At 37.9% G+C, this 24,409-nt stretch overlaps 1 protein-coding gene and 1 pseudogene across 1 annotated transcript; one reads left to right on the forward strand and one right to left on the reverse strand.

Moving 5' to 3' along the window:
* Window positions 1-1,107: 1,107 nt before the first annotated feature.
* LOC100770432 (taste receptor type 2 member 123-like) lies at window positions 1,108-12,993 on the forward strand. The gene is made up of 3 exons (XM_027429986.1): window positions 1,108-1,225; window positions 8,089-8,140; window positions 11,997-12,993. The coding sequence occupies exons 1-3, from the start codon at window positions 1,108-1,110 to the stop codon at window positions 12,991-12,993; spliced, it is 1,167 nt and encodes a 388-aa protein (XP_027285787.1).
* On the reverse strand, window positions 9,946-10,061 carry LOC113837137 (annotated as a pseudogene).
* Window positions 12,994-24,409: the final 11,416 nt, after the last annotated feature.

Genomic DNA, 24,409 nt, shown 5'->3' on the forward strand with positions numbered 1-24,409 from the left:
ATTATGTGACAAGGGGACTTTCTTTTGTGGTCCACTTTATTTGGTGTTCTGTAGGCTTCATGTATTTTTATTGGCATGTCTTTCTTTAGGTTGGGAAAGTTTTCTTCTATGATTTTGTTGAATATGTTTTCTGCACCTTTGAGTTGGGTTTCTTCACCTTCTTCTATACCTATTATCCTTAGATTTGGTCTTTTCACGGTGTCCCATATTTCCTGGATATTTTGTGTTAAGGATTTGTTGGACTTAAGATTTTCTTTGCGTGATTAAGTGATTAATTTATTTCCTCTAGTTTGTCTTCAGTGTCTGACATTCTGTCTTCCATCTCTTGTATTCTGTTGGTTATGCTCGCATCTGTGGTTCCTGATTGTTTACTCAGCTTTTCCACTTCCAGAATTCCCTCAGTTTGTGTTTTCTTTATTGTCTCTATTTCAGTTTTCAGGTCCTGAACTGTTTCCTTCAGCTGTTTAATTGTATTTTCTTGACTTTCCTTGATTTCTTGCATCTTTTAGTTCGTCTTTTCTTCCATGGAAACTTTGAAAACCAGAAGGACTTGGATAAATACTCTACCAACTCTGAGAGAACACAGATGCCAGCCCAGACTACTATACCTAGCAAAGCTTTCAATCACTATAAATGGAGAAAACAAGATATTCCATGACAAAACCAGGTTTAAACAATATGTAACCACTAATCCAGCCCTCTTCTCTGGAGGATTGTCTGATTTCCTCTCTTAGGGTCTCTTCATCTGCATGAAGTTGTTTTTAAGGTTGCTCTCTTCTGCTTCATCTGTGTTGGGATGTTCATGTCTTGGTGGTGTAGAGTTCCTAGACTCTGGTGGTGTCATATTGATTTTCTGTTGTTGGATGTGTTCTTATATTGTCGTCTTCCCATCTCTTTTTTCAGTGGGTGCAGGTGGTGTCTTCTTTTCCTGGTGTGTATGGGTCCGGGGTTCTCTTCTGGTGGGTGCAATTGGCTCCAATACTCTGATGGGTCTCAAGGTGGGTGCAGGCAGGTCTGAGGCATTCACTCTCCAGGTGAGCAAGAGCAGGACTGTTGTAGAGATATCAGCAGACTCTGGGTTGCTTGGTCCTCAGGGGCTGACTTGACATGTCTGCAGACCACCGGGGCGGGATTTCCCAGAGTGGGCAGTCAAAAGTTGGGCCTAAGGTAGAGGCTGAAGCAGCTCACCTCTGCACTCTGCGGGGGCCTGGAATAGCCCAGCAAGGTCAGCAGAGTCAGGGTCGCTGGGTCTTCAATTCAGTCTGCCTGCAGACCCAAGGACAGGATTTCTCAGAGTGGACAGGCAGAAGTTGGGTCCAAGGCAGGGGCTGGAGCAGCTCACCTCTGCCCTCTCTGTACTCTGTGGGGGCCAGAATATCCCAGCAATCTCAGCAGAGTCAGGGTCCCTGGGTCTTCAGGGACTGATTCAGTCTAGCTTTTGTGATATTTGTTGTTAATCTAGCCACAGAAACTATTGCAAACTCTTTGCCAGTGTTCTTTTTTCCACTCATAATAGGGTAATTTTCAGTACTACAATTTCTGCTGTGTCTATTCCTGTTAATTGACAAAGTCTCAATTTTTCTTTTAGAATTAATTCAGAAACATGTTCTACACAGGTCTTTATTTTTTTTTTACTGTTTGTGTGGCAAAATATAGGTTCTAAAATATTATCCTCTCTGTGCATAAGCATTTCTGTAGGAGAATGCATGAAGGTAGTACTAGGATACAATCAAGACCTGGAGCCACGCAATCCACATGTGTATCCTGTAGTTTCTTCTAGACAGAAGAAAATATTCTATTAGCTTCAGCTGATAATTTTCTTGGACTATTAATGTCTTTCTCATATTGTGAGGTTTGAAATAAATTACTTAGCTCTTGAGTTATTAATCAATTTTATGGCCATAGCCAGTTAAAATATCCCAGCAAAATTTCAAAGTCATCAACAGTTCATAGTTGATCTGTCCTGTTTTGCATTTTCTGAGGCTTAACTGTTTTGTAAACTTATCTTTTATCCTAGGTAATTATAGAATCTCCTTTTTTAATACCCAACAAGGCAAGTATTATTTTTTACTTCTTCAAAGATTTTTCTAATGTGCCTGTTTCTGAATCAGCAAGTAAGTTATGCATATAATGGTAAATTATTGGTTGAGGAAACTGTTGACAAATTATTTATAATGGCTGTTGTACAAAATATTGGCACAAGGTAGATGAGGCCTTTTAATAACCCTTAAGGGAGTATTTTCTAGTGATACCTTTTAACATGCTGGGAATTATTATTACTAGCCACTGTGAAGGCAAATTTTTCTCTGTCCTATTCTTGTAAAGGTATAGTAAAAAGCAGTCTTTTAAATTAACCAATATAAAGTTAAGGTAATAAAGAGAAGGCAAGGCAAGGAGATTCCAGGCTGTAAAGAGCATATTGTTTTGATCATCTTTGGTCTGTTACCATTCTCCATTTTCCAGATTTCCCTTTAGTGAGAAATTAGAAGAGTTCCAAGGGAATTTCTATTGTGCAACATGTTGAGCAGTAAGCTGCCTCTCTACCCGCTGCTTTAATTCCTGTCATATTTCTGACAGGAATATTTCTGCTCCACTCAGATAGGTTTGTCTGTTAACCATTATAAATGTAGGACTGTTGATACCTTTGAAAGATCATCAGCTGTGGTGCCCTGCTGGGTTGTGCCTTATGTGTTTTATGTACACCTAAACAGTCTGTGACCATTCTTGTAAATACATTTTAATATGTCTCTCAGTAGCATTCTTTAGTTTATGGTTTGTTTCTGAGATTGGAGGAATGTGTGTTTGTGCTTTTCATTGTTGCATTCTGATATTAGGAAAGTTCAATGCTGCAAACATTTAATATAGTTCTGGGTACTTACAAGTGGACATAGCTGCATGTTGGGTGACCTGACTGGAGATAGATAGAGGAGCAGTATCTCAGTTCCCAAGAGAATTGAAAATACATGTTTTCTGATGGGGTCACGACCCACAGTTTGAGAATCACTGCTTTAAGTGATCATGAGCCATAATTTATTGGCTGACATGTAATTTACATGAATTTGTGTTGTTTATGCGTAACGTTGGTGTTATCTGTCTGCCTAAAGGAACAGTAAATAAACTGCATACATTTATGCAATTAGGTGAATCTTTAATTTGAGAAAAGGAAGCCTGTATTCTTAGAAATATAAGATTCTTTCTTCCCGACTTAATTCCACAAATGAGCCCTCCAAACTATCAGGTTGTTTCATCCAGATCTTTTTCCAATTCATTTTTACAGATTAACTTATTATTATTTTATATGCACTAGAGTGTGCCTGCACATGTGTATGTGCACTGCGTACATGCAATGCTTGTGGCGGCCACAAGGGGGCATTTGTTCACTTGGAACTGGAATGATGGATGATTGTGAACTGCCATGTGGGTGCTGAAAATAAAAACCAGGTCTTTTGCAACAGCGTTTGCTTGCAACTGCTGCCATTTCTCCAGCCACCTAAATTTACTTTTAAAAAACACAGTTCATTTATTTATTTATTAATTGAAAATAATTGTTTATCTTATTTTTCACTCATCTTTGTGAGATAATTTGATGAAAACACATATGATTTAAAATAAAATATGGACTGGTAGCCACTAAGAGGGAGCTGTCATGGTGTTTATTGTTCAGCTATTTGTGTTCCTCACAGCATTTTGGTATCCACGCAGGTGTGATAATGTTTCTCATGTGTAGAGCTGAGGTTCTCAGATAAAAATGTAGCCTTCATGAGTGAAGATATCATCAGAGTGTGAGAGAAATGGCAGCCATGGAGCACAGCTGTCTCCAGATTCAGGGAAACATCTATAGGAGAAAGATGCTCAAGCCACTATTTGCAACCACTCTGCAAACTGAGGCAACAAAGATATGAAGTGGAATTCAAGACTGTGTGCAAAATTCCTAAAAAAGTTAATTTAAAAATTACTATTTAGCTATTAAGCATATGTAGGAAGGCAACCGTACTAAAGATGCAATCACAAGTCAAATGCTCCACAAAAATTATAGGCAACATAACTCAGCAGATAAAGACACTTGACTCACCCTGAGAACCCAAGTTCTAACAATGAGCACCACAGAGTATCAGAGAGGCAGCTTCTCCAATTTCACATGCCCACCATGGTATTTACACACACACACACACACACACACACACACACAGAGAGAGAGAGAGAGAGAGAGAGAGAGAGAGAGGGAGAGAGAGAGAGAGAGAGACATACGTGTAATTTAAACTATTAGTAAGAGGAAAGTGACAGCATACTTGATTGTGAAAGAACGGCATGTAAAGCTTAATAAGATCTTTGTTTGCAAAAACAGATATTGTATAGAACCGAAGAGTCATTTTTCACAAACCAAATGAAATATGTGAGTGGTTTTGGTGCTGCTGGTGTGTGTGTGTGTGTGTGTGTGTGTGTGTGTGTGTGTGTGTGTGTGTGTGTTTATTGCTTATAAATAACTACAAAGCAATTTATTTGTAGATAATTCTAGGGAAAATAAACTTTCCTGGAAGATCCCAAAGAAAACAAAGAAGTATTGGGAAACAAGCAACCTAGAAGTCTATTCCTAATTTTTCCCACATGGAGAAAATGTATTTGTTGAAAAAGAATATTGGTGTTGGGGAATACTTATGGCATTTTCTGAGGACTGAGGCTCTTCCATCACTTTTGTCATTCCCTGCAACCCTCGCTGGGTTTGAAAATGACAGCTGTATCCCTAATGTCTCCATGACATGGGAGGTCTTACCCTTTCTGAGGAGTGGATGAGGATGAGCTGGGGGAAGTGAGAGGAAGGAGAGCAGGGAAGGGATGGGGAACTGTGGTTGATATGCAAAATGAATAAAAAATAAAACAAAAAGTGACAGCTGTACTTGGTGATTCCATTTACATATAGACTAGAGAAGGCAAAACTTTGCAAACAGTAAAAGAGAATATGACTATATTTGCATGCTAGCAAATGAGACTTGGACTTTAACACCTGCAATTGAAGAAGATTATGGCTTGTGGTAAGAGTATGCAGTGCATGGTTTTGAGATATTTTCAACTCTTTGGTGATAATCCTGTTTGAGAGAACCAGCATTGAACTTGTGCTTTGACTTAATTGAATGTTGCTTTCCCATTAATATCAGCCACAGACTATAAATGTTCAGGGACATTACTGCTTACCCACAAACCAGGTATTGCTCAAAATTTAGTACAGAAGGTTATAAACTGCAAACAGTGACATGGGCTTTGCTTCATACTTTTCCTAATTTAAGTTAATAATGAGCATGTATAGCACCTGGTTAGTACAGAATTTGCTTCTGGAAATAGCGTTCCAAAACACTGTAAATCATCCTGACTTTGTCAGCAGAAGAAAGAAAATGTTCACCAGGCGATGGAATTCTCACTAGTCTGGCTGTCTCCCAAAATGGTTTCTTTGTGAAAGTGAAAACACAGGTATTCATGCAGTGCACATGGCCCATCCTTTCTCCACATCCTCTCCAGCATAAACTGGAGGTGTTTTTTTATTTTAGCCACTATAACAGGTGTGGGATGAGATCTCAGAGTTGTTTTGATTTGTATTTCCCTGATAGCTAAGGATGTTGAGCACTTTCTTAAGTGTCTTTCAGCCATTTTAGATTCCTCTACTGATAATTCTCCATTTAGTTCTGTATCCCACTTTTTAACTGGATTATTTGGGGTTTTGGTGACTAGCCCCTTGAGTTCTTTGTATGTTGTGGAAATCAGCGCTCTGTCAGGTGTGGGGTTGTTGGAGATCTTTTCCCATTCTGTGGGCTGTCGTTTTGTCTTGTTGACTGTCTCCTTTGCCTTACAGAAGCTTCTCAGTTTTAGGAAGTCCCATTTATTAATTGTCGATCTCAATGTCTGTGCTACTAGTGTTATGTTCAGGAGGCTCTCTCCTGTACCAATTCCTTCAAGGGTACTTCCCACTTTCTCTTCTAAGATGTTCAGTGTGACTGGAATTATGGTGAAGTCTGATCCATTTGGACTTAAGTTTTGTGCATGGTGATAGATATGGATCTATTTGCAATCTTCTACATGTCTACATCCAGTTATGCCAGCACCATTTGTTGAAGATGCTTTCTTTTTTCCATTGTATAAATTTAGCTTCTTTGTCAAAAATGAGATATTCTCGGGTCTGTCGGTTAGTATCAGGGTTTTCAATTCAATTCCATTGGTCCACCTGTCTATTTTTGTTCCAGTACCAAGCTTTTCTCAGGACTATAGCTCTATCATATATATATATATATATATATATATATATATATATATATATATATATATCTTGAAGTCAGGGATGGTGATGCCTCCTGAAGTTCATTTATTGTAGAGGGTTGTTTTGGCTATCCTGGGTCTTTTGTTTCTCCATATAAAGTTGTGTATTTTTCTTTCAAGGTCTGTGAAGAATTGTGTTGGTATTTTGATGGGGATTGCATTGAAAAGAAAAAATCACATGGTCATCTCACTAGATGCTGAAAGGCCTTTGACAAAATCCAACACCCATTCATGATAAAGGTCCTGGAGAGATCAGGGATAACAGGAATGTACCTTAACATAATAAAAGCAATATACAGTAAACCAACAGCCAACATCAAGCTAAATGGAGAGAAACAACGTGATTCCTCTAAAATCAGGAATAAGAGAAGGCTGTCCATTCTCTCCATATCTCTTCAATATTGTATTTGGAGTGCTAGCTACAGCAATAAGACAACAAAGGGAGATCATGGGGATACAAATTGGAAAGGAATATGTCAAAATTTCACTGTTTGCAGATAATATGATAGTTTACATAAGTGACTTGAAAAACTCTACCAGGGAACTCGTACAACTGGTAAACACATTCAGCAAAGTAGCAGGTTACAAGATTAACTAAAAAATATCCGTGGCCTTACTACATACAGACAATAAGAGTGCTGAGAAAGAAATCAGAGAAACATCACCCTTTACAATAGCCATAACCAACATAAAATATCTTGGGTAACACTAACCAAACAAGTGAAAGACCTGCATAGAAAGAACTTTGAGTCTTTAATGAAAGAAATTAAAGAAGATACCAGAAAATGGAAAGATCTCCCATGCTCTTGGATAGGGAGGGGATCAACACTGTAAAAATGGCAATCTTGCCAAAAGCAATCCACATGTTCAATTTTGTTAAGTCATGTTTCTAGGTTTTTATTCTGTTCTTCTAGATGAGATTTTCTCAATCTCTGGGGATTGCATATCAGATATCTTGCATGTCAGCTATTTACATTAAAATTCATAGTAGTACCAACAAGTAGCAACAAAATAGCTTGATGACTGGTAGTCACCACAACATAAGGAACTCCAGTAAAGATTTGCTACATTAGGAAGGTTGAGAACTACTGTTATAGATTTTCCTACTTTGTGCAGTGTAAGGTTTCTACATTTTCTTCTGGATTCCAATAGAATCTGTTGCAACTACCTTCTGATGCGTTTGGGTCTTATTTTATATTTTCTGTTATTTTAGGAATTTATACTTTCCGATAATAAAATTATTATGCAATTAATATTCTGAATTAGCATGACATTTTATGAGCTGTAAACTGATGTTCTGGGTTCAATATCTGGGATTAAACACAATCAAACACAATCAAAAGACTTGCTAACTCAAGTGATACAGCCTGTGTGAAGCAGTGAAATGTTTTGCTTTTCTTAGAAATGGTAATTGTGGTGAGGTGCTTGAGGCTGAACATCTACGAAGAGACATTTATCAACTCAGAAGCACATACGGAGTGTCACAGGTGATGTCTGCTCAGAGACTATGACTGGAAAGCATCTTCTTGGTTAATGCAAATGTATCATAGTCTGCATTTATCTTGTATTTCATCTGGTTATGGCAGCATCCAAATATGTTAACCTAATATTAGTATGACAAGAATTTCTACACTGTTTTCAATAATTTTCAAGACTGTTGTGACAATCACTCTGATTCCTTGGAGACTATAGTGATTGTATACTATTGGTTATAAAAGAAGTAGAGTATTTCATAGGCTTTGAAATCTTTTGTTCCTGTCTGTACTAATTCCTTTTATTCCACAGATCAGGAGGAACAGCAGAGTTTGCTAAATTTCAACTATATATTCAAGATTAGGTAAAACACACAAATACACTAGAATTACCTTGGTTTGGACAGGAGGCAAAGCTTTTGAATTTGGGGACCTGACATTCAGAAACGACTGCTCCAATTAATGGACCACAACATTTCTTGAGATCAGATATTCAATTCAGTCAAGACCTCACACCTGCTAGCCCCAGAGAATGTGATTCTTTATCCTGTCCTCCTGGCACTGTTATCTGCTAAGTGACCACAGTTCTTTGGCTATCCCAGGTTAATATACCTTGATATATTTGTGATGTAAAATATTGTATGTATCAATAACTTTGATACACAGGCTGTAGAGACCAAAAATTATTAGCTTTGTAGTACATTGCCATCTCCTAGGTTTTAGTGTTGGATACTAAGTAGAAATGAGCTGATTCTTCCTGGGATTTCCCAGGGCTCAACTTATTAATTTATAGCAAGTTTTGAGGACCTTACTGTTTAATGTGCTGCCACCTATTTTCTTTATCAGGTACCTAGATACATAGTCTCTCACAGGGCAATAAGATGATTACCCACATATGTCTCCCACATATGATTCTGTGTATTTAGACATATGCATATTTATGAATGCATTTGTATTGTAAAACATTGTATATTTGCTTTAGCTGTATAAGGTACATTTAAAAGCAAAATGACTAAAAGCCCATGCAGAATATTAAAATACCTCATTCTCTTTAATCAAAATGGTTGTAGTGAGATATCCACCCTGCCTGCACCTGTAGTGCTGACTATACCTGTTTGGGCGTGGTCACAGATGCGTAGTGACAGGGTGGATTTAGGTCTGGGGTCGGGACAGGTGGTTGACTCTTCCTCTGTTGCTTCTGGTCAGTTGCAGAGGGCAGCCTGGGTGAATCCTTGGAGCTGGAACTTGCCCTGGTCACCCGCTTCTTGTATAAGTGCCTTCTCACTGAATAAACTTCATTTGATGTGTACTGAGTTTAGTGGATCTCGATTTCCATGCAATAAATGAGTTTTATATAGAAGCTTTTTCAAAGATTATATGTAATAATGCATTGACAGGCAGATGATTATAATTTTAGAAGCAAAGATCAACATACACAGAAAATTTTGTATGATTCACAACATTACTTATATTTGGTATGCTCTGTAAATAGAACTCATCAAGAATGGCACAACTAACACAAAACTAGTTCTTAATAAAATGCTGGTTTCGAAATGGATAAATACATTACTCTTCTAAAATGCTGACTTACCTTGTCTTATTTTTGGAATTATAGGATATTATCCTTGGAGCCATTTTCACCTTGTCTGGAAAAGAATGTTCTTACCCAGCACCTGCAGTTCAAGTGCAATCTAAGGAGTTTCCATCCAGGGTGAAAGGTGATATAGTGTTCCTTCAGGACCAGTTCCTGGGGGCTGAGTGTACAAGACTCTGCTTAGCTCAGCCCCTTTTCTAAAAGCCCAGGATGTTCTGCCATCAGCATCCCCTCCACTCAGTTATGCCCTATGCTTGCATTTGCATTTTTCTTCTCAAAGCATATCCTTATTACCTAGAGGAGGCAAGAGAGAGGAGCCATTGGATATTTGTGTAAATGTCCCTGTAAGGTTATGCATTACAGGCTAGGCCACTAATCTGAAGTGTTATAGGAAGTGGTGGAATCTTTAAGAAGTAGGAGGGGCTTAGGAGTAGGAAGTTAAGTCATTGGAGGTGTCCCTTCACAGGGGATATTAGGTTTACAGCTCCACTTTGTTCTCTCACTCTCTACTTTGTTGCCTCATGACAGGAGCAGTTCTGCTCCATTACTGCCAGGCTGTTCTGCCTTGACACAGACCACAAAAGCGTGGAGCCAATGATCATGAGCTGAAACCCTGGAAAAAAGTTTTAAATTAGCAATGATCTCGCCTCAGATATACCTCCTTGGCTACGATACTGCCACTGCACAAAGCTAGAGCTGAACCTTGGACTGTGAGCCAAAATTTACTTCCTGTTACATAAATTAACTCAGGTGTTTTACAGTACTGAGAGTTAACAGGGGACATCTCATCTTTTTGCTGATGGTATGTTTATTTCCATTTTTATGTTTTCCTTAAAATTTGTCTGTTCTGGCCTGACTTCATTCTCAATATGTCTCTCCCCTAAATGTAGTGTACTTGTCAGTTTTTTAAAATACATAGGGCTTACTTTTTTGCATAGTATGTCTTTAGGAGATGATAGGAAGCATAGAGTCATTGTTTCACAATGAATTCTCCAGGTTCCCCTGGAGCATATAAGAGAATTATAGATTTACGTTGTTGTTATTGTATGCTGGCATATGACATATTATTTTCTTTAGTTTAATAACTCCTTAAATAAGGATGACTGTACCATGATTTTTACTTTCATCTTTCTCAGGATGTGTATCATGTTTAATCTGCCTTGGTGACAAAAGTGATGGTTAAAGAGTAGATGGTAGCAGTAGATGAGGAATGGTAGATAGAAAACTACACCTCTTTAGTGCTAATAAAGGAATCAACCTACTGAACCAGAAGAGGAAAGACTAAGGAGGAGGCTCCTTTCTATTCAAAGGAACTCATTTATCTTAATGACAGCTTCTGGGACAATGTAAAAATACCACATTCTCTCCCTCCTTTTTTTTTTTTTAGTTTTTTTTTCCCAGATAGGGTTTCTCTGGGCTTTGGAGACTGTCCTGGAACTAGATCTTGTGGATAAGGCTGGTTGGTATTGAACCTCGCAGACATCTGCTTGCCTCTGCCTCCCAAGAGCAGTGATTAAAGGCTTATGCCACCACTGCCTGGAAAAGAGCCACATTCTTACATATGGAGGAAGATTCCCAAAGATTGCTGAATATCTGCATTGGATAATGTGTGATGGTACCTTGGAATTCTTGTAAAAGCACCAAAAAAATCTATGAGGGAGGCTGTTCCATGCAGAAACATGTTTATATTCCCTGCCTACTTTGAGATTGACTCAAGAGGATCCCAAGGTCAAGTCATGCCTGGACTACAGAGTCACTTTAAGGTCAGACTAAGCAGCTCATTGAGGCATGCTCCATAAAAAGTAAAAAGGTGGCTAGCGATAAAGCTTGTCAATGAAAACAATTACTGGCATGAGTCATGTTCTACCTTTAATTATTACTTCTGTAACAAGTGAAATACATACAGCAGAACTGTCGTATTTCTAAGCTTGAGCTAGATATATGGTGGTTGAATCTGTGAGACCTTTTATTGAAATGGAAACAGAAGAGAGGTGGATTTCAATAAATATGTGCTTGTGCATGTAGTCATATGCATGTATAGGTACTTGTACATATGGATTTATGTAAACTGAAAAGATAAGTATAATCTCTGTGACATGAGCATAGTAACAATAATTTCTAAAGAGATGTTGAGAGAATTTGGGTACTGCATATGAAGATTTTTGACCACTGTGTACATAGATTTGCATATCTGTGTATATAATAACATTTTGTTTTATTTACTTAACTAAAATCTTTATACATCATCATCTTAGGGATTACCATATGCCAATTCATAATTCATATTCCTATATGGATTATAGTTTTTGATATTGCTCAGAGCTCATGTTTTGTGATTAAGATGTATAGATAAGGCAACGAAGAAAATAATGCAAATAAACATGCCTTTGTTTGTAGGTTAGCTGATGAGAATTCAGCATTTCACTCAACTTCAGAGAGCTCCAACTGCTGGATGTAGAGCATGCAGTTGCTGGATGAAGCATAGCTGGGGTCTTGGGAAGAAAAACAAGATATTCATGAAGAAACTATGAACCAAATCCTGGGAAATGTAGATGCTTACTAGTCAGTATTGTGTACATGGAATTGATAGTTTTTAATAACCAATATACATAGCTGTTTAAATGCAGCAGTGACATTTTAAATGAAAACATATCCTCACAGACAATGAAATACAGCCTATGGCTTACTTTTACAATCATATTATTTACTGAAATAGTAACAGGAACCTTAGGGAATGGATTCATAGTGCTGGTGAACATCACAGACTGGGTTAAGAGAGGAAAAATCTCTTCAGTGGACCAGATCCTCACTGCTCTGGCCTTTTCCAGACTCAGTTTGGTGTGGTCTATGCTTATTTGTACACTGGCATCCGTATTGTGCCCACGTTTATTTATGAATTTAGAAATGCTTATAGTGACTGAAGTTACCTGGATAGTGCATAACCATTTCAGCATCTGGCTTGCCACATGCCTCAGTGTCTTTTATTTTCTCAAGGTAGCAAATTTTTCTAACTCTTTGTTTCTTTACCTAAAGTGGAGGGTTAAAAAAGTGTTGTTATTGACCTTAGTAGTATCTCTGATCATTTTGATTTTAAACATTGTAGTTACACTGGAAAACATTCATTTATGGATTGATTCATATGAAGGAAATATATTTGATAGTTTGAGGAATTTGACACAATTTCCCAGAGCTCTCTTAGTCACCAATTCATCCCATGTTTTCTTACCCACAAACTCAATGTTCATGTTCATACCCTTCACTGTGTCCCTTGTAGCTTTTCTCCTGCTCATCTTTTCCCTGTGCAAGCATCTTAGGAAGATGCAGGTCAATGCCAAACAACCCAGAGATGCTGGTACTATGGCCCACATGAAAGCCTTGAAAACGGGATTCTCCTTCCTGATTATATATGCAATATATTTACTTTATATTATCATAGGAATTTCAAGCCTTGGATTGGTGGAAGATGTAATGATCATTATGTTTGACTACTCTTCTGGATTAGCTTTCCCCACAAGCCACTCATTTGTCTTGATTCTGGGAAATAGTAAGCTGAGACGAGCCACTCTTTCTGTGTTGTGGTGGCTGAGATGCCAGTTTAAAGATACCAACACCTTGGGTTACTAATGAGTTACAGGGCTCATTATGCATCTTCTAGATGATGAACAATCAGTTCATAGAAACAAGTGATCTGCTAGGGGAAATGGGGAAAGTTGGAGGTGGTAAATACAGAAGAAGTTGGGATGACAATAAAGGGGAATAGCAGTATATAAGTGCTCTCATAGGGAATGGGAAAAGGAGAACACTTTAGGGAAAGAGGAGGGAGATAAATACAAGAAGAGGAGCTAGATAGGTAGCCATCTAGTCAGTCCTCGTGACTGCAAAAGTCACAAGGAATCATGCCATTAACTGCTTATCTAAGGAAACTGGTAATTTAGCCAATATACATAATACATAAGACATACATACATACATGCATGCATGCTTATGTGTGTGTGTCTGTATGATTGTGTGTCTGTGTGTCTGTGTGTCTGTGCACATGTGTAGTTTTAATGAACTTTCCTCATTAGGGCTGAAAGTTCTCCCTCCAAGGGGCAAAGAATTCCTAACAAAACCTCAATACCAACTATGACTAGCCTTCTTTTCAATTGCCTGCCAGGGTAGTCTAAGAGACTCGTGAGATATACAGCCTGTTGTTGTTGCCTTTGGTCACCACCAGAGGTAGAAGATAAGTCTCTGTTGCTGAAGATGCCATGCACTTTAGAACATGGCCCAAGATTTCAGAGCTTGCAGTGATCTGTAACCCTCCTCCCTGAGAAGTAGTTTTCAGGGACCAGAAGCCACTGTGCAAGATTGCAAAAGATGGAGGTAACCAACAGTCCTATCCAGCTATGACACCTATGAAACACATCAATGACCTGCATTGCATAATAACCCACTGGGTCTAGTAGTGGTACACATGTCTTGGCTCTAACCAACAGCTCTCTAATTGGACTTAAGAGCCTCTCAACAAGAGAGATACCATGTCTGGTTCTAGAAGCCTAGAAAACTATTTATCAGCTGACTGCTAATGAAACCATGGTTATTGGAGGAGAATCTACAACAACCAATTTACCAAATCAGCATAATCCCTAACAACAATCTGTGATCATTCCTCCTGTCCTTATATACACAGAGAAATGTAGTCTTCACTCCTCATCAAGAAAATTTTTCTTTGCAACAGATAGAAATCACTATAGAAAAACACAACAATCAAAATGCTGAGTTGTGAAGCCCGGTTCCAATGGATGCATCTAGAAAACACTACCATATCCAAGCCCTAGGGAATAAAATGGAAGAGGGGACTTTGCTTTGAGATTATGTCTCCTACTAATAACATCAGATGCTATAGCAATTAAGTCTCATGAACATGACCACCTAAATGTCACCTGAACAAGGAGGACACAGTGAACATGCCAAACTGGATAAGGAAAAGTCCACAAAGTCTCAACCCTACACAGAGAACAACAGGCACTGAGTAAAGTTGGGAAGAGGAGAGGTGTTCCTCCCCAAGGGAGACCACACCAATTGATTTTCTAGTGTGAAATGGTCATTCCTGAAAACATACATACAAGTAACATTATATGGATTTAAGAGACTCTATTTGATGAAAAAGAGGTAACAAATTTGATGGGAGTGAGGAGTAGTATATATGCGGTTATGGAGGAGGAAAGGGAATTGAGAAATGCTGTAATTAAAATACAATCTCAAATCCAAACAAAGAAAAAGATCAGATTAAAAGCATATTGTGAAAAACCATGCAATCTGAATCAGTCACATCCAAAAGCAGTGAGTTTTGTGGAGAAAAATTCAGTTGAAATTTTCATCATGTATAAAGTAAAACAAAAATAAAGTGCAGAAAATAGTTTGATTGAAGGTGAATCATTTGGTAAGTATAATCCCAGTATTTTGTATTATGAGTTATTGGACATAAAGTTTGCAAATAAGTGTTTGCAATAAGAATGAACTAAGCACATTACACCGTTAGCAAATACAGTTATGTATTTCAACACATCAGGATACTCAGTACAGAATGTGGTCCATAACAACAGTAAAATTACAGTTCTGAAGCAGTAATGAAAATAATTTTATGGTTGGAGGTCACAGTGTGAGGAACTGTATTAAAAGCCCACAGTATTAGGAAGGTTGAAGACAACAGTTCTAGTGTCAACCAAGAAACTTGTGGTGGAGCAGGTGGAAAGGGTTGGGAGTCGGAATGAGTAACCTCTGGACTACCAGGTCAGAGTCATCCTTCTAGTAGAGCATATTAATAGCCTCATTATCTTTGCCAGAAACCTTGCTGTCCTTGTATTCTTCTGCTTCTTCCACTGCATAGGTACCGAGACAAGTTTAGCTGAACTCCAAGATGATCATGGGATGTTTATATTATGCTTGGGAAAAACACAGGCACACACACGAAGACATGCGTGGGTGAATGCACACATGTGCACATACAGGCACACACACATAAACACTACAGCAGTTCATTAATAAAATTTCAATATAGAAGCTGTGACAAAAGTATTATACTAGGAATGAGAAATAAATTAAGACTTGAATACTCAAATATTCTGCATATATATGAAAATACTTTTAAACATATACAGAATAATGACACTATGTTGTTTATTTTTTCCCTTGGGTTTTAGAGACAGAAGTCTCTCTGCATATCTTGGTTGTCCTGGAACTTACAATGTAAAATAGGTTAGCTATAAACTCATAGAGATTTTCCTGCCTCTGCCTGCCAGGTGATGGAACTAAAGGTGTGTAATGTTTGCCTTGCTGTGACTGTTATTTGAATAATCTATCTATATTACTACTTTCCAATTAAGAATTTGCAGAACTTATTTATCGTTATGAGATAAATGTGATATGTTGCTTTTACACATAAATTAATATATATTCATTTTCATGATTATTATATAGTTTCTTCCTTCTTTCCTTCCTCCAATTCCTCTTTTTTCCTACTCTTTGCTCTCTTTCAAATTCATAGGCCTCCTTTTTTTGTTAACTGTTGTTACATATGTCTGCATGTGCATGGATATATGCACTTGTAGGTTTGTATGTTTATAAGCTGCACAGTCTTTATGATGTTACTTGCATGTGTGTTTTCAGGGTTTACCATTTGATTTTCGATAATCAAGTGGTGTGTTCTCTCTGGAGAAGACTATTTCTTCAACTTTTATCATTCCTTAGGTGTCTTCAGTTGTTTAGACATAAGGCCTTGTGAGATTTTACCCACTCAAGTGAGCATGATTAATGGTGTTTTCCTTGTTCAAATCTTGTCTAGGCAGTCAAGTTGAGAACACTTTGTGGGTATAGCTCCTGATGTTCCTAGGAGATACAATCTCACAGTAAACACACTTTCTCTGGCTTTTGCAGTTTTTCTACCCCCTTTCCTGTAATGATCCCTGAAATACAGGTACTGGAGTGTTTTGTAGAAGTATGAGTTGGGACTGGGCTTCACAACTGCGCATTTTAATTGGTTGTGATTTTCTATAATGGTCTCTGTCTGTTGCAATAAGAATTTTCCTTGATGAGGGGAGAGGACTTACCTGATTATCAGAAATAAAAGATAAGTTCATGCAATAGGTAAAAATTGTTACCATAATTAGATTCAGATGTTGAGATACATAAAGGAGAACATGATTATAAAGTCTATATATAACGTTAAATCTTCAGTAAAGAGAATTATATATATTCAGAATATACTCGTTTATTTACTTGCATTAAAACAGTCTTCAAATTGCAAAGTGTATCCTTAGAATAGATTTTCTTGCCATCCCAGTATCATTAATTCATTTCTTTATTCAAATAATAAATATAATTGCATGTTGCATATCTTTTACTGTGGTTTTGGAATCTATGAAATGAAAAATCAGTCTGTAATATGTTAATATGAGTATACATTTGTATGTGCTATAATCTATGTTCTTCACAACATTTTAATGTTCACATACATGTAATGTAGGTTTTTTCATGTAAAGAAACTTAAAATAAATCTCCTGGCTTATTTTACCTGTAGTTCAATTATAAATCATTAATTTGGGGGTCTTCTTGGTAGGCAATACATCATAAGTCTTACAATGATTAATGACTTTGAATAAAGGTACAAATTCTGCCATTTGGGTTACGATGATAATGAATATCTAGGTCACTTTTCAGGGATTTGAAAGCTGATTTTGATGAAAACACTGGTTCTTCACTGAGGCCTCTGACATGACTCACAATCTGGGTACTATAACACTGACTACTGGTGGTGAGGGAAAGTAGAAATATCTGACACATACATGTATAGAAAAGCTGGGGTCTGATGAGGGTGTGTGCATTTTGATAAGGAGACAATTACTACCCTTCTACATGGAATGTCAGCAAGTTCATTAAGTACCACACATGGGAAGGGTTATCTAGTCTTGGTAGGAGGTCCATGTAGGTGAGCAATCTTAGGTTGCAAACATCCAGGAGGGGGCAGCTGTAATTTCTATTTCTGTACACACTTGTCACTTTGAGACTCCCAAGGAAACTGTTGCTGTCCATCTGAGCCTTACTGGGGAAAAGCTTTGCTGCTCCCTTGGTTCCAAGGGATTGGAATACTTGGCCTGACTGTGCCCAAGGTCAACAATGCACATTCACCCAGGACATCAGTCACTCAGGGCTTCCTCTGCTCCCTATATTTCTGAAGATGTCCACAAGTGACTGGATCACAGTGCAAAGGCCAGGCACATTTGGGGAATCACAGTAAACAATGGTTGGATTCATCATTTGATCATTAATTTTTGGTATAGTTGATATATGAAACTTCTTCGGCATGAATAATTGAACAAGAAATGCATGCACTATGTAAACACACCTACATACAACACTGGTTTGTATATGGCTGAAGACATTTCTGTCTGAGGAAATGCAAGTTGTCTGTTATAGGAGCTGCTATTTAGAGGAACATAAATGTAGTATTTCCAGTTCAGATTGATGGGCATAGGCAAGGTCTTTAGTGCTCAGGGCGCTTTAGTGCTCAGAAACACTTGAGATAAAAAGTCCAGGAATCTGTCATCTCAACATCTATTCGACAGGACATCAAAGCAGGGTTGTCCACATTTCCTTCTGTCTTTTTTTTTTTTTTTACCAGAGTTTATTTTTTGGCACTTGGAATGAGGTAAGTTAAAGTAAACTTCTTGTTTTCACATGGATAAATATTATGTGTCTCTATTTTTTAGTATTTTAATTCTTTTGGTTTTTCAAGACAGGGTTTCTCTGTGGCTTTAGAGTCTGTACTGAAACTCACTTTGTAGACCAGGCTGGCCTCAAACTCTACAGAGATCCACCTGCCTCTGCCTCCAGAGTGCTGGGATTAAAGGTGTGTGCCACTGCCACACAGCTATTTTTTAGTATTTTTGTGAAATTTTGCTCATGTTTCCCTGGTATACTGTCTCCCTATGTCTTTCCAATAATTGAAGGAAATTAATCTTATATAGTCTTAGAGTCTCCCTTTAAGTGATTACCTAAACACATCTACAGAAATGGCTGTGGCTAAATATTTAGCTCTTAATCTTTCTCTGTGTCTCCCATCAGTTTTTCAAAAGTAATCTTGCTTCAGGGACCTTAGGGTGGGGTCACCATACACAGTGGAGTAACTATCATACATGTTTTCCTGCCATCTTGCTATTTACTGTTCATATTGCATTAGTGGACCTTTGTAATGTGGGAAATTACCAGTATGGAGCCAGGTAGAAATACAAGGGAATTTAATATGGAAAAAGCCTTACTTACAGAGTGACCTAGCCAGCCAGCGGGCAGCAGTCTATACAGCAAGCAGAAAGTGAAAGGAAAGCGAAACTAGCCACCTGAATGCCTCTCTATGTCACCCTGACCACACCCGCGCAGGCGTGGCTACAGCATTCCCTACACCTTTATTTATGTACTAGCTATCAAAGAGGAAGGACTCACCAATGTTTTTTTTCACATTTTGTGAGGCCATGTATCTTCATGTGTCATGGTGCCAGTTAGTAAAGACAACTGAACCAATGCTGGCACAATAGAGGGAAAGTGGATTAAAAGTATAGGTCTTTGGTTTATATGGAGAAGTTTATCCTACAAGACAAGGAGCAGACAGACAAGGAGAAGGAATCTTGCTATGTATACAGACTCATTCAACTTAGAAATTTCTTCCTGGTACTACTGGGATATTTGCATATATCTTCGCATGCAGTCATAGACTAGTGCAATTTTACAAAATGTTTGCAATTAATGATTAATGTTCCATGATTGACACTTGGTAGAATTTTTTTTTAAATCAGCAGCACCTTAAAAATTACCAGAGTGCAATGCATGAGCTACATGAATAATAAATGCTGCATAGGAGAAAAAATTATGTTAACAAAAATGGGCATTGGATTCAAATGTGTATGAATATTGGCATGTGCATAACTTTGTATAAAATCAAATGATGAATACATATATTCTCAGTACTGAGCTTTTGACAGGTGATGATTTTCATAAGGTTATTTGATTGTGGAAAGTTTGCTAGAAGTGATTTGCATAGTGGGAAAGGTCTGTAACATAGCTGATTCAAGGTTTTTAAAGATATGTGGTACTAAGGAATTACTAGGCACAAGTTCAGATTTTTGCTGCCTTATATACAAGATAGAATTTTTATGTAATTTACCCTATAATCATTACCACATTAATATATAACAGAAAATGAGAAACATGATGCAAATAAATATATCTCCAGATATATCTGTCATATAAATATATGACAGATCAGCTTTCCCTTCATCAAAATTTGCAGTGTCTCAGGCTGCTGAATGTAAGGCACACCACATCTGGATAGAGCTCTGTACAGCTGCCTGGGAAAATACAAGACTTTTATGATGGAAAGTGTGAAGTCATTACCAAGGTTTAATGGCTCATTTGCTATTACATTTGGAAGTTGTTTAAGAGAATGTGCTATGGGGTTTTGAGAACTGAATATGCAAAGCATTTTAGGAGTATGTGCTAACAAATCTTAAGCAGTGACAAGAGAAATTGGAACATTCATAAGAAGATGAGCAGTGCCTGCAGATCACATTTACAGTCATTCTGAGTGTGGAATTTATATTTGGCAACTTTGGGAATGGACTCATAGCAGTGGTGAACATTCTGGACTTGGGCAAGAGAAGAAAGCTCTCTTCAGTGGATCAGACACTCATCTCCTGGCAAAGACATGCCAACTTTCTGGTTAGACTTAACTTCCACACTACAAAATGAAATGCATACTTGGCACCATTGTTAGTCCAAGAACCTGAGGCCATGCAGGCCATATGGGAGAACTTACTATTCTGATTCTGCTAAATTGCTAAATGGACACAGTAATAAAACATCTCCTCATGACTACATTTATAGGATAATGCATCTCTCAACCCCCAGTGGGAAGCTTCTGCTTGTAGTAGATGGGAATTAGCACAGAGGCCCACATCTGGTCATGGTGTAGAGTAAAAGACCGTGGGATGCTCAGCCTTAAATGAGACAACTGCATCACATTTCCTTCTCACAGTGCTCAGGGATCATTTGCAGTAGCTGAGGTAGGCAGAGTGTAAGAGCCAGCAGACGTGGATGCCCTCAAGGAAACTGTTTTCTGAACACTGTAGGGAAGCAGAATATATGAATTCATAGTTGTCCTGATATTGTGTACAAGACCTGTGCAAGCTCAAGGCAGATCAAATCCTAGCATGGAGAGGGGAGGAGGGAATGGTGACCCACAGCCAAATCAATGATTTGTTGGCAACCAAGAGCTGGAGGCCGATAGAGACTTTATTCTTTTAAAAGAATGTAGCTCTCACAAAGCAACGATGATCCAGTAGCATGCCATATACGAAAAAATATATGAGTGCACAAATTGTACTTAGTAAGTGTTAAAATCGTAAAAGAAGACATAAATACGTTGGCTCTGGGTAGAGTTGTGGAATGAGGTGAATGCAAAAAAGTACTGCATGAAATTCTCAAACAATTAATGAAATTTACAAAAAGACCAAATAGGCAGAAATTAGTATCATTAGTTTCAAAAATAAAGTACCAAAATAAATGGATCAAATGATTATAATTTATACAATGCTAAATCGATAAACAACAAAAATGTAATTATTTCACAAGTTCACAGACTCATGCATATACATATATATGCATGAAATAGCATTTAGTGAAAAAAGTTTATGAATTTGAAGGAGAACTGGGAGGTATATATGGTTGGTGTTTGGAATGAGTAAAGGGAATGGAATTGTTGTATAAGAGACAGAGGCAGAGAGAGAGAGAGAGACAGAGAGAGAGAGAGAGAGAGAGAGAGAGCAGGCAGAGGGAGAGAAAGAGAGGAGGATGGGAGGTAGGCAGGGCCATTTAAAAGGGAACATAGTGAATATGCACAGGTGGTGCTCTTAGTGGCTGCAGATGAGGATGTATCCTGTCAGAACCCCAAGGACAGGCCAGTGCAGATGCCTGAGTACTAACATCTTACTTCCCATTCTCAGCTAAATTGTAACTGAACAAGAAATGACCCTTTGATATGTCAGAGTATTGGTACCAATATTGTCACTGGACCCAAAAATATTGAGCACCCAAGTGCTTGTAAAATGACATTGTGTATGCATATCACAATGGCTAGCATCCATTGCCAGGTTAATGGGATTAATAAACACCTTGCTCCTTGATGAGGCACATCTCTGAGTATGTCTGTGAAGTCTTTTAAAAGAGAATTACCTGAGGTCAAAGGACTCATACTAAATGTTGCCCCCACCACTCCACAAAATGGGTTCTGGGGCTGAAGAAATAGAAAGACAGGAGGGGCAAATTCATTTCTTTCTCTGCTTTCTGATATATCCAGATATGTGCGGGCAGTCATGTTTCCACTGTCATAAAAAGAGCCATTCCTTTCACCATGCTTTCATCACGACAATGGCCTGTACACTCAAACTGTGAGCCAAAACAAACATTTCTTTTCTCTAGCAGTTTTTTTTTTGGTCATAGCAATGAAAAATATTATTAATGTAGAAAATCAGTGACAAGAAATGGGGCTGCTGCTGAGAGAAAGTCAACCATGTGGTTTCCAGGCCTTTGGGAGAGTTTGCAGGAGGGATGCAGACGTGTGTGGTGCTTTTTAGTTATCACTTTTCTGGGCCATTCGGATAAGTGTTCATAAACTAGACTGGTAATAGAAATTCTGACCGTGGAGGCAATGCACCTGAACCTTTATGGGGATCATGGATTCTTATGAGAACTGGGTGGCCAGTGATCATTCACATTATAATCTGTAATGAATATGATTATATACTGCCTGTGTATTGGAATGCAATGATGTCATCATAAGCACAAGATACAAGTTTTGATGTTTGACATGCTCAGTATAGATCTTGTTTCAATTTGCTGAAAACACATGTGGTTTAAAATAAAATGTGGACTGGTAGCCACTAAGAGGGAGCTGTCGTAGTGTTTATTGTTCAGCTATTTGTGTTCTTCACAGCATTTTGGTACCCACACAGGTGTTTCAAGGATTCCATGTTATCCACCTGGCCTTATTTTTTGACCATGGGATACTTTCTCTGTATAATTGGGTATTGGAAGTATATTTTTGGTTTTTTGAGGGCTAATAGTGCAGAGAGAGAACCTTCTTTTTGTTATAAGCGGGTGTTACCTGCCACCTAAATTTACTTTTAAAAAACACAGTTCATTTATTTCCTTATTAATTGAAAACAATTGTTTATCCTGGTTTCCATTTATCTTTCTGAGATAATTTGCTGAAAACACATGTGGTTTAAAATAAAATGTGGACTGGTAGCCACTAAGAGGGAGCTGTCGTAGTGTTTATTGTTCAGCTATTTGTGTTCTTCACAGCATTTTGGTACCCACACAGGTGTGATAATGTTTCTCATGTGTAGAGCTGAGGTTCTCAGATAATGTACCCTTCATGTATGAAGATATCATCAGAGAATAAGAGCAATGACAGCCATGGAGCAAAGCTGTCTCCAGATTCAGGGAAACATCTATAGGAGAAAGATGCTCAAGTCACCATTTGAAACCACTCTGGAGACTGAGGTAGGAAGATATAAAGTGGAATTCAGGACTGTGTGCCAAATCCCTAAAAAAGTGAATTTAAAAATTACTACTTAACTCTTAAGCATATGTAGGAGGGCAACCATCCTAAAGATGCAATCACAAGTCACATGTTCCACAAAAATTATAGGCAATATAACTCAGATAATGACACTGGATTCACCCAGAGAACCTGAGTTCTAACAATGAGCACCACAGAGTATCAGAGAGGCAGCTTCTCCATGGTGCCCCGTGAGCCTCATTCGCCATGGTATTTACACACACACACACACACACACACACACACACTACAAATGTAATTTAAACTATTAGTAAGAGAAGATTTCAGTATACTTGATTGTGAAAGAAGGGTCTGAAAAACTTAATAAGATATTTATTTGCAGCAACAGATAATATTTCAAGTTCTATAGAAGCCTAGAATTATTTTTCACAAACCAAATGAAATATGTGAGTGGTTTTGGTGCTGCTGCTGCTGATGGTGGTGTGTGTGTGTGTGTGTGGTTGTTTTTACTGCTTGTAAATGACTACAACATAATCTATCTGTTGATAATTGTAGGGAAAATAAACTTTCCTGGAAGATCCCATAGTAAACAAGGAAGTATCAGGAAACAAGCAACCTATAAGTCTATTCCTAATATTTCTACATGGAGTCAATGTAGTTGTTGGAATAGAATATTAATGTTGAGGAATACTTATGGCATTTTCTGAGGACTGAGGCATTCTCTGAAACCCTCACTGGGTTTTAAAGTGCCAACTGAATCCCTAAACACTCCAAGACATGGGAGGCCTTACCCTTTCTGAGGAGTGGATGGGGGTGGCCTAGGGGGAGTTAGGGGAAGGGAATGAGAAGAGGGAGAGGGAACTGTGGTTAGTATGTAAAATTAATAAAACTATGTAAAAATAAAACAAAAATGATAACTGTACTTGTGATTTCCGTTTACATATAAACTAGAGAAGGCAAAATCTTACAAAACAGTAAAAGAGAATATGTTTGTATTTGCATGCTAGAAAATGAGACTTTGTCTTTAACACCAGCAAGTGAAGAATCTGGCTTGTGGTAAGAGTATACAGTGCATGATTTGAAGTTATTTTGAACTCTTTGGGCATAATAGTGTTTCACAGAACCAGTATTGAACTTGTTCTTTGACTTAGTTGAATGTTGCTTTCCCATTAACACTGGCTACATACTATAAATGCAAGGGACTTTACTTCTTGCCCACAGACCAAGTATTTCTCAAACTTTAGTACAGGAGGTTATAAACTACACACAGTGACATGGGGTTTGCTTCATAGTTTTTCTAATTTAAAGTTAGTAATGAGTTTGGATTTCACTTCGTTAGTGACAAAATTTGCTTTTGAAAATTGTATTAATGTTTCCATTGCATTAACAACCATTTTGACTTTGCAGTAGAAAAATATCAGTTTA

The sequence above is a fragment of the Cricetulus griseus genome, chromosome 8, assembly GCF_003668045.3.
Source record: "Cricetulus griseus strain 17A/GY chromosome 8, alternate assembly CriGri-PICRH-1.0, whole genome shotgun sequence".
Classification (NCBI taxonomy): domain Eukaryota; kingdom Metazoa; phylum Chordata; class Mammalia; order Rodentia; family Cricetidae; genus Cricetulus; species Cricetulus griseus.

Coding starts and splice junctions, on each gene's coding strand:
- LOC100770432 (XM_027429986.1), top strand. CDS start 1,108: ATGTCTGCAGACCACCGGGGCGGGATTTCCCAGAGTGGGCAGTCAAAA. Junction 1,226..8,088: donor GCCTGGAATAGCCCAGCAAG/GTCAGCAGAGTC, acceptor TTTATTCCACAG/ATCAGGAGGAACAGCAGAGT. Junction 8,141..11,996: donor AACTATATATTCAAGATTAG/GTAAAACACACA, acceptor GTTTAAATGCAG/CAGTGACATTTTAAATGAAA.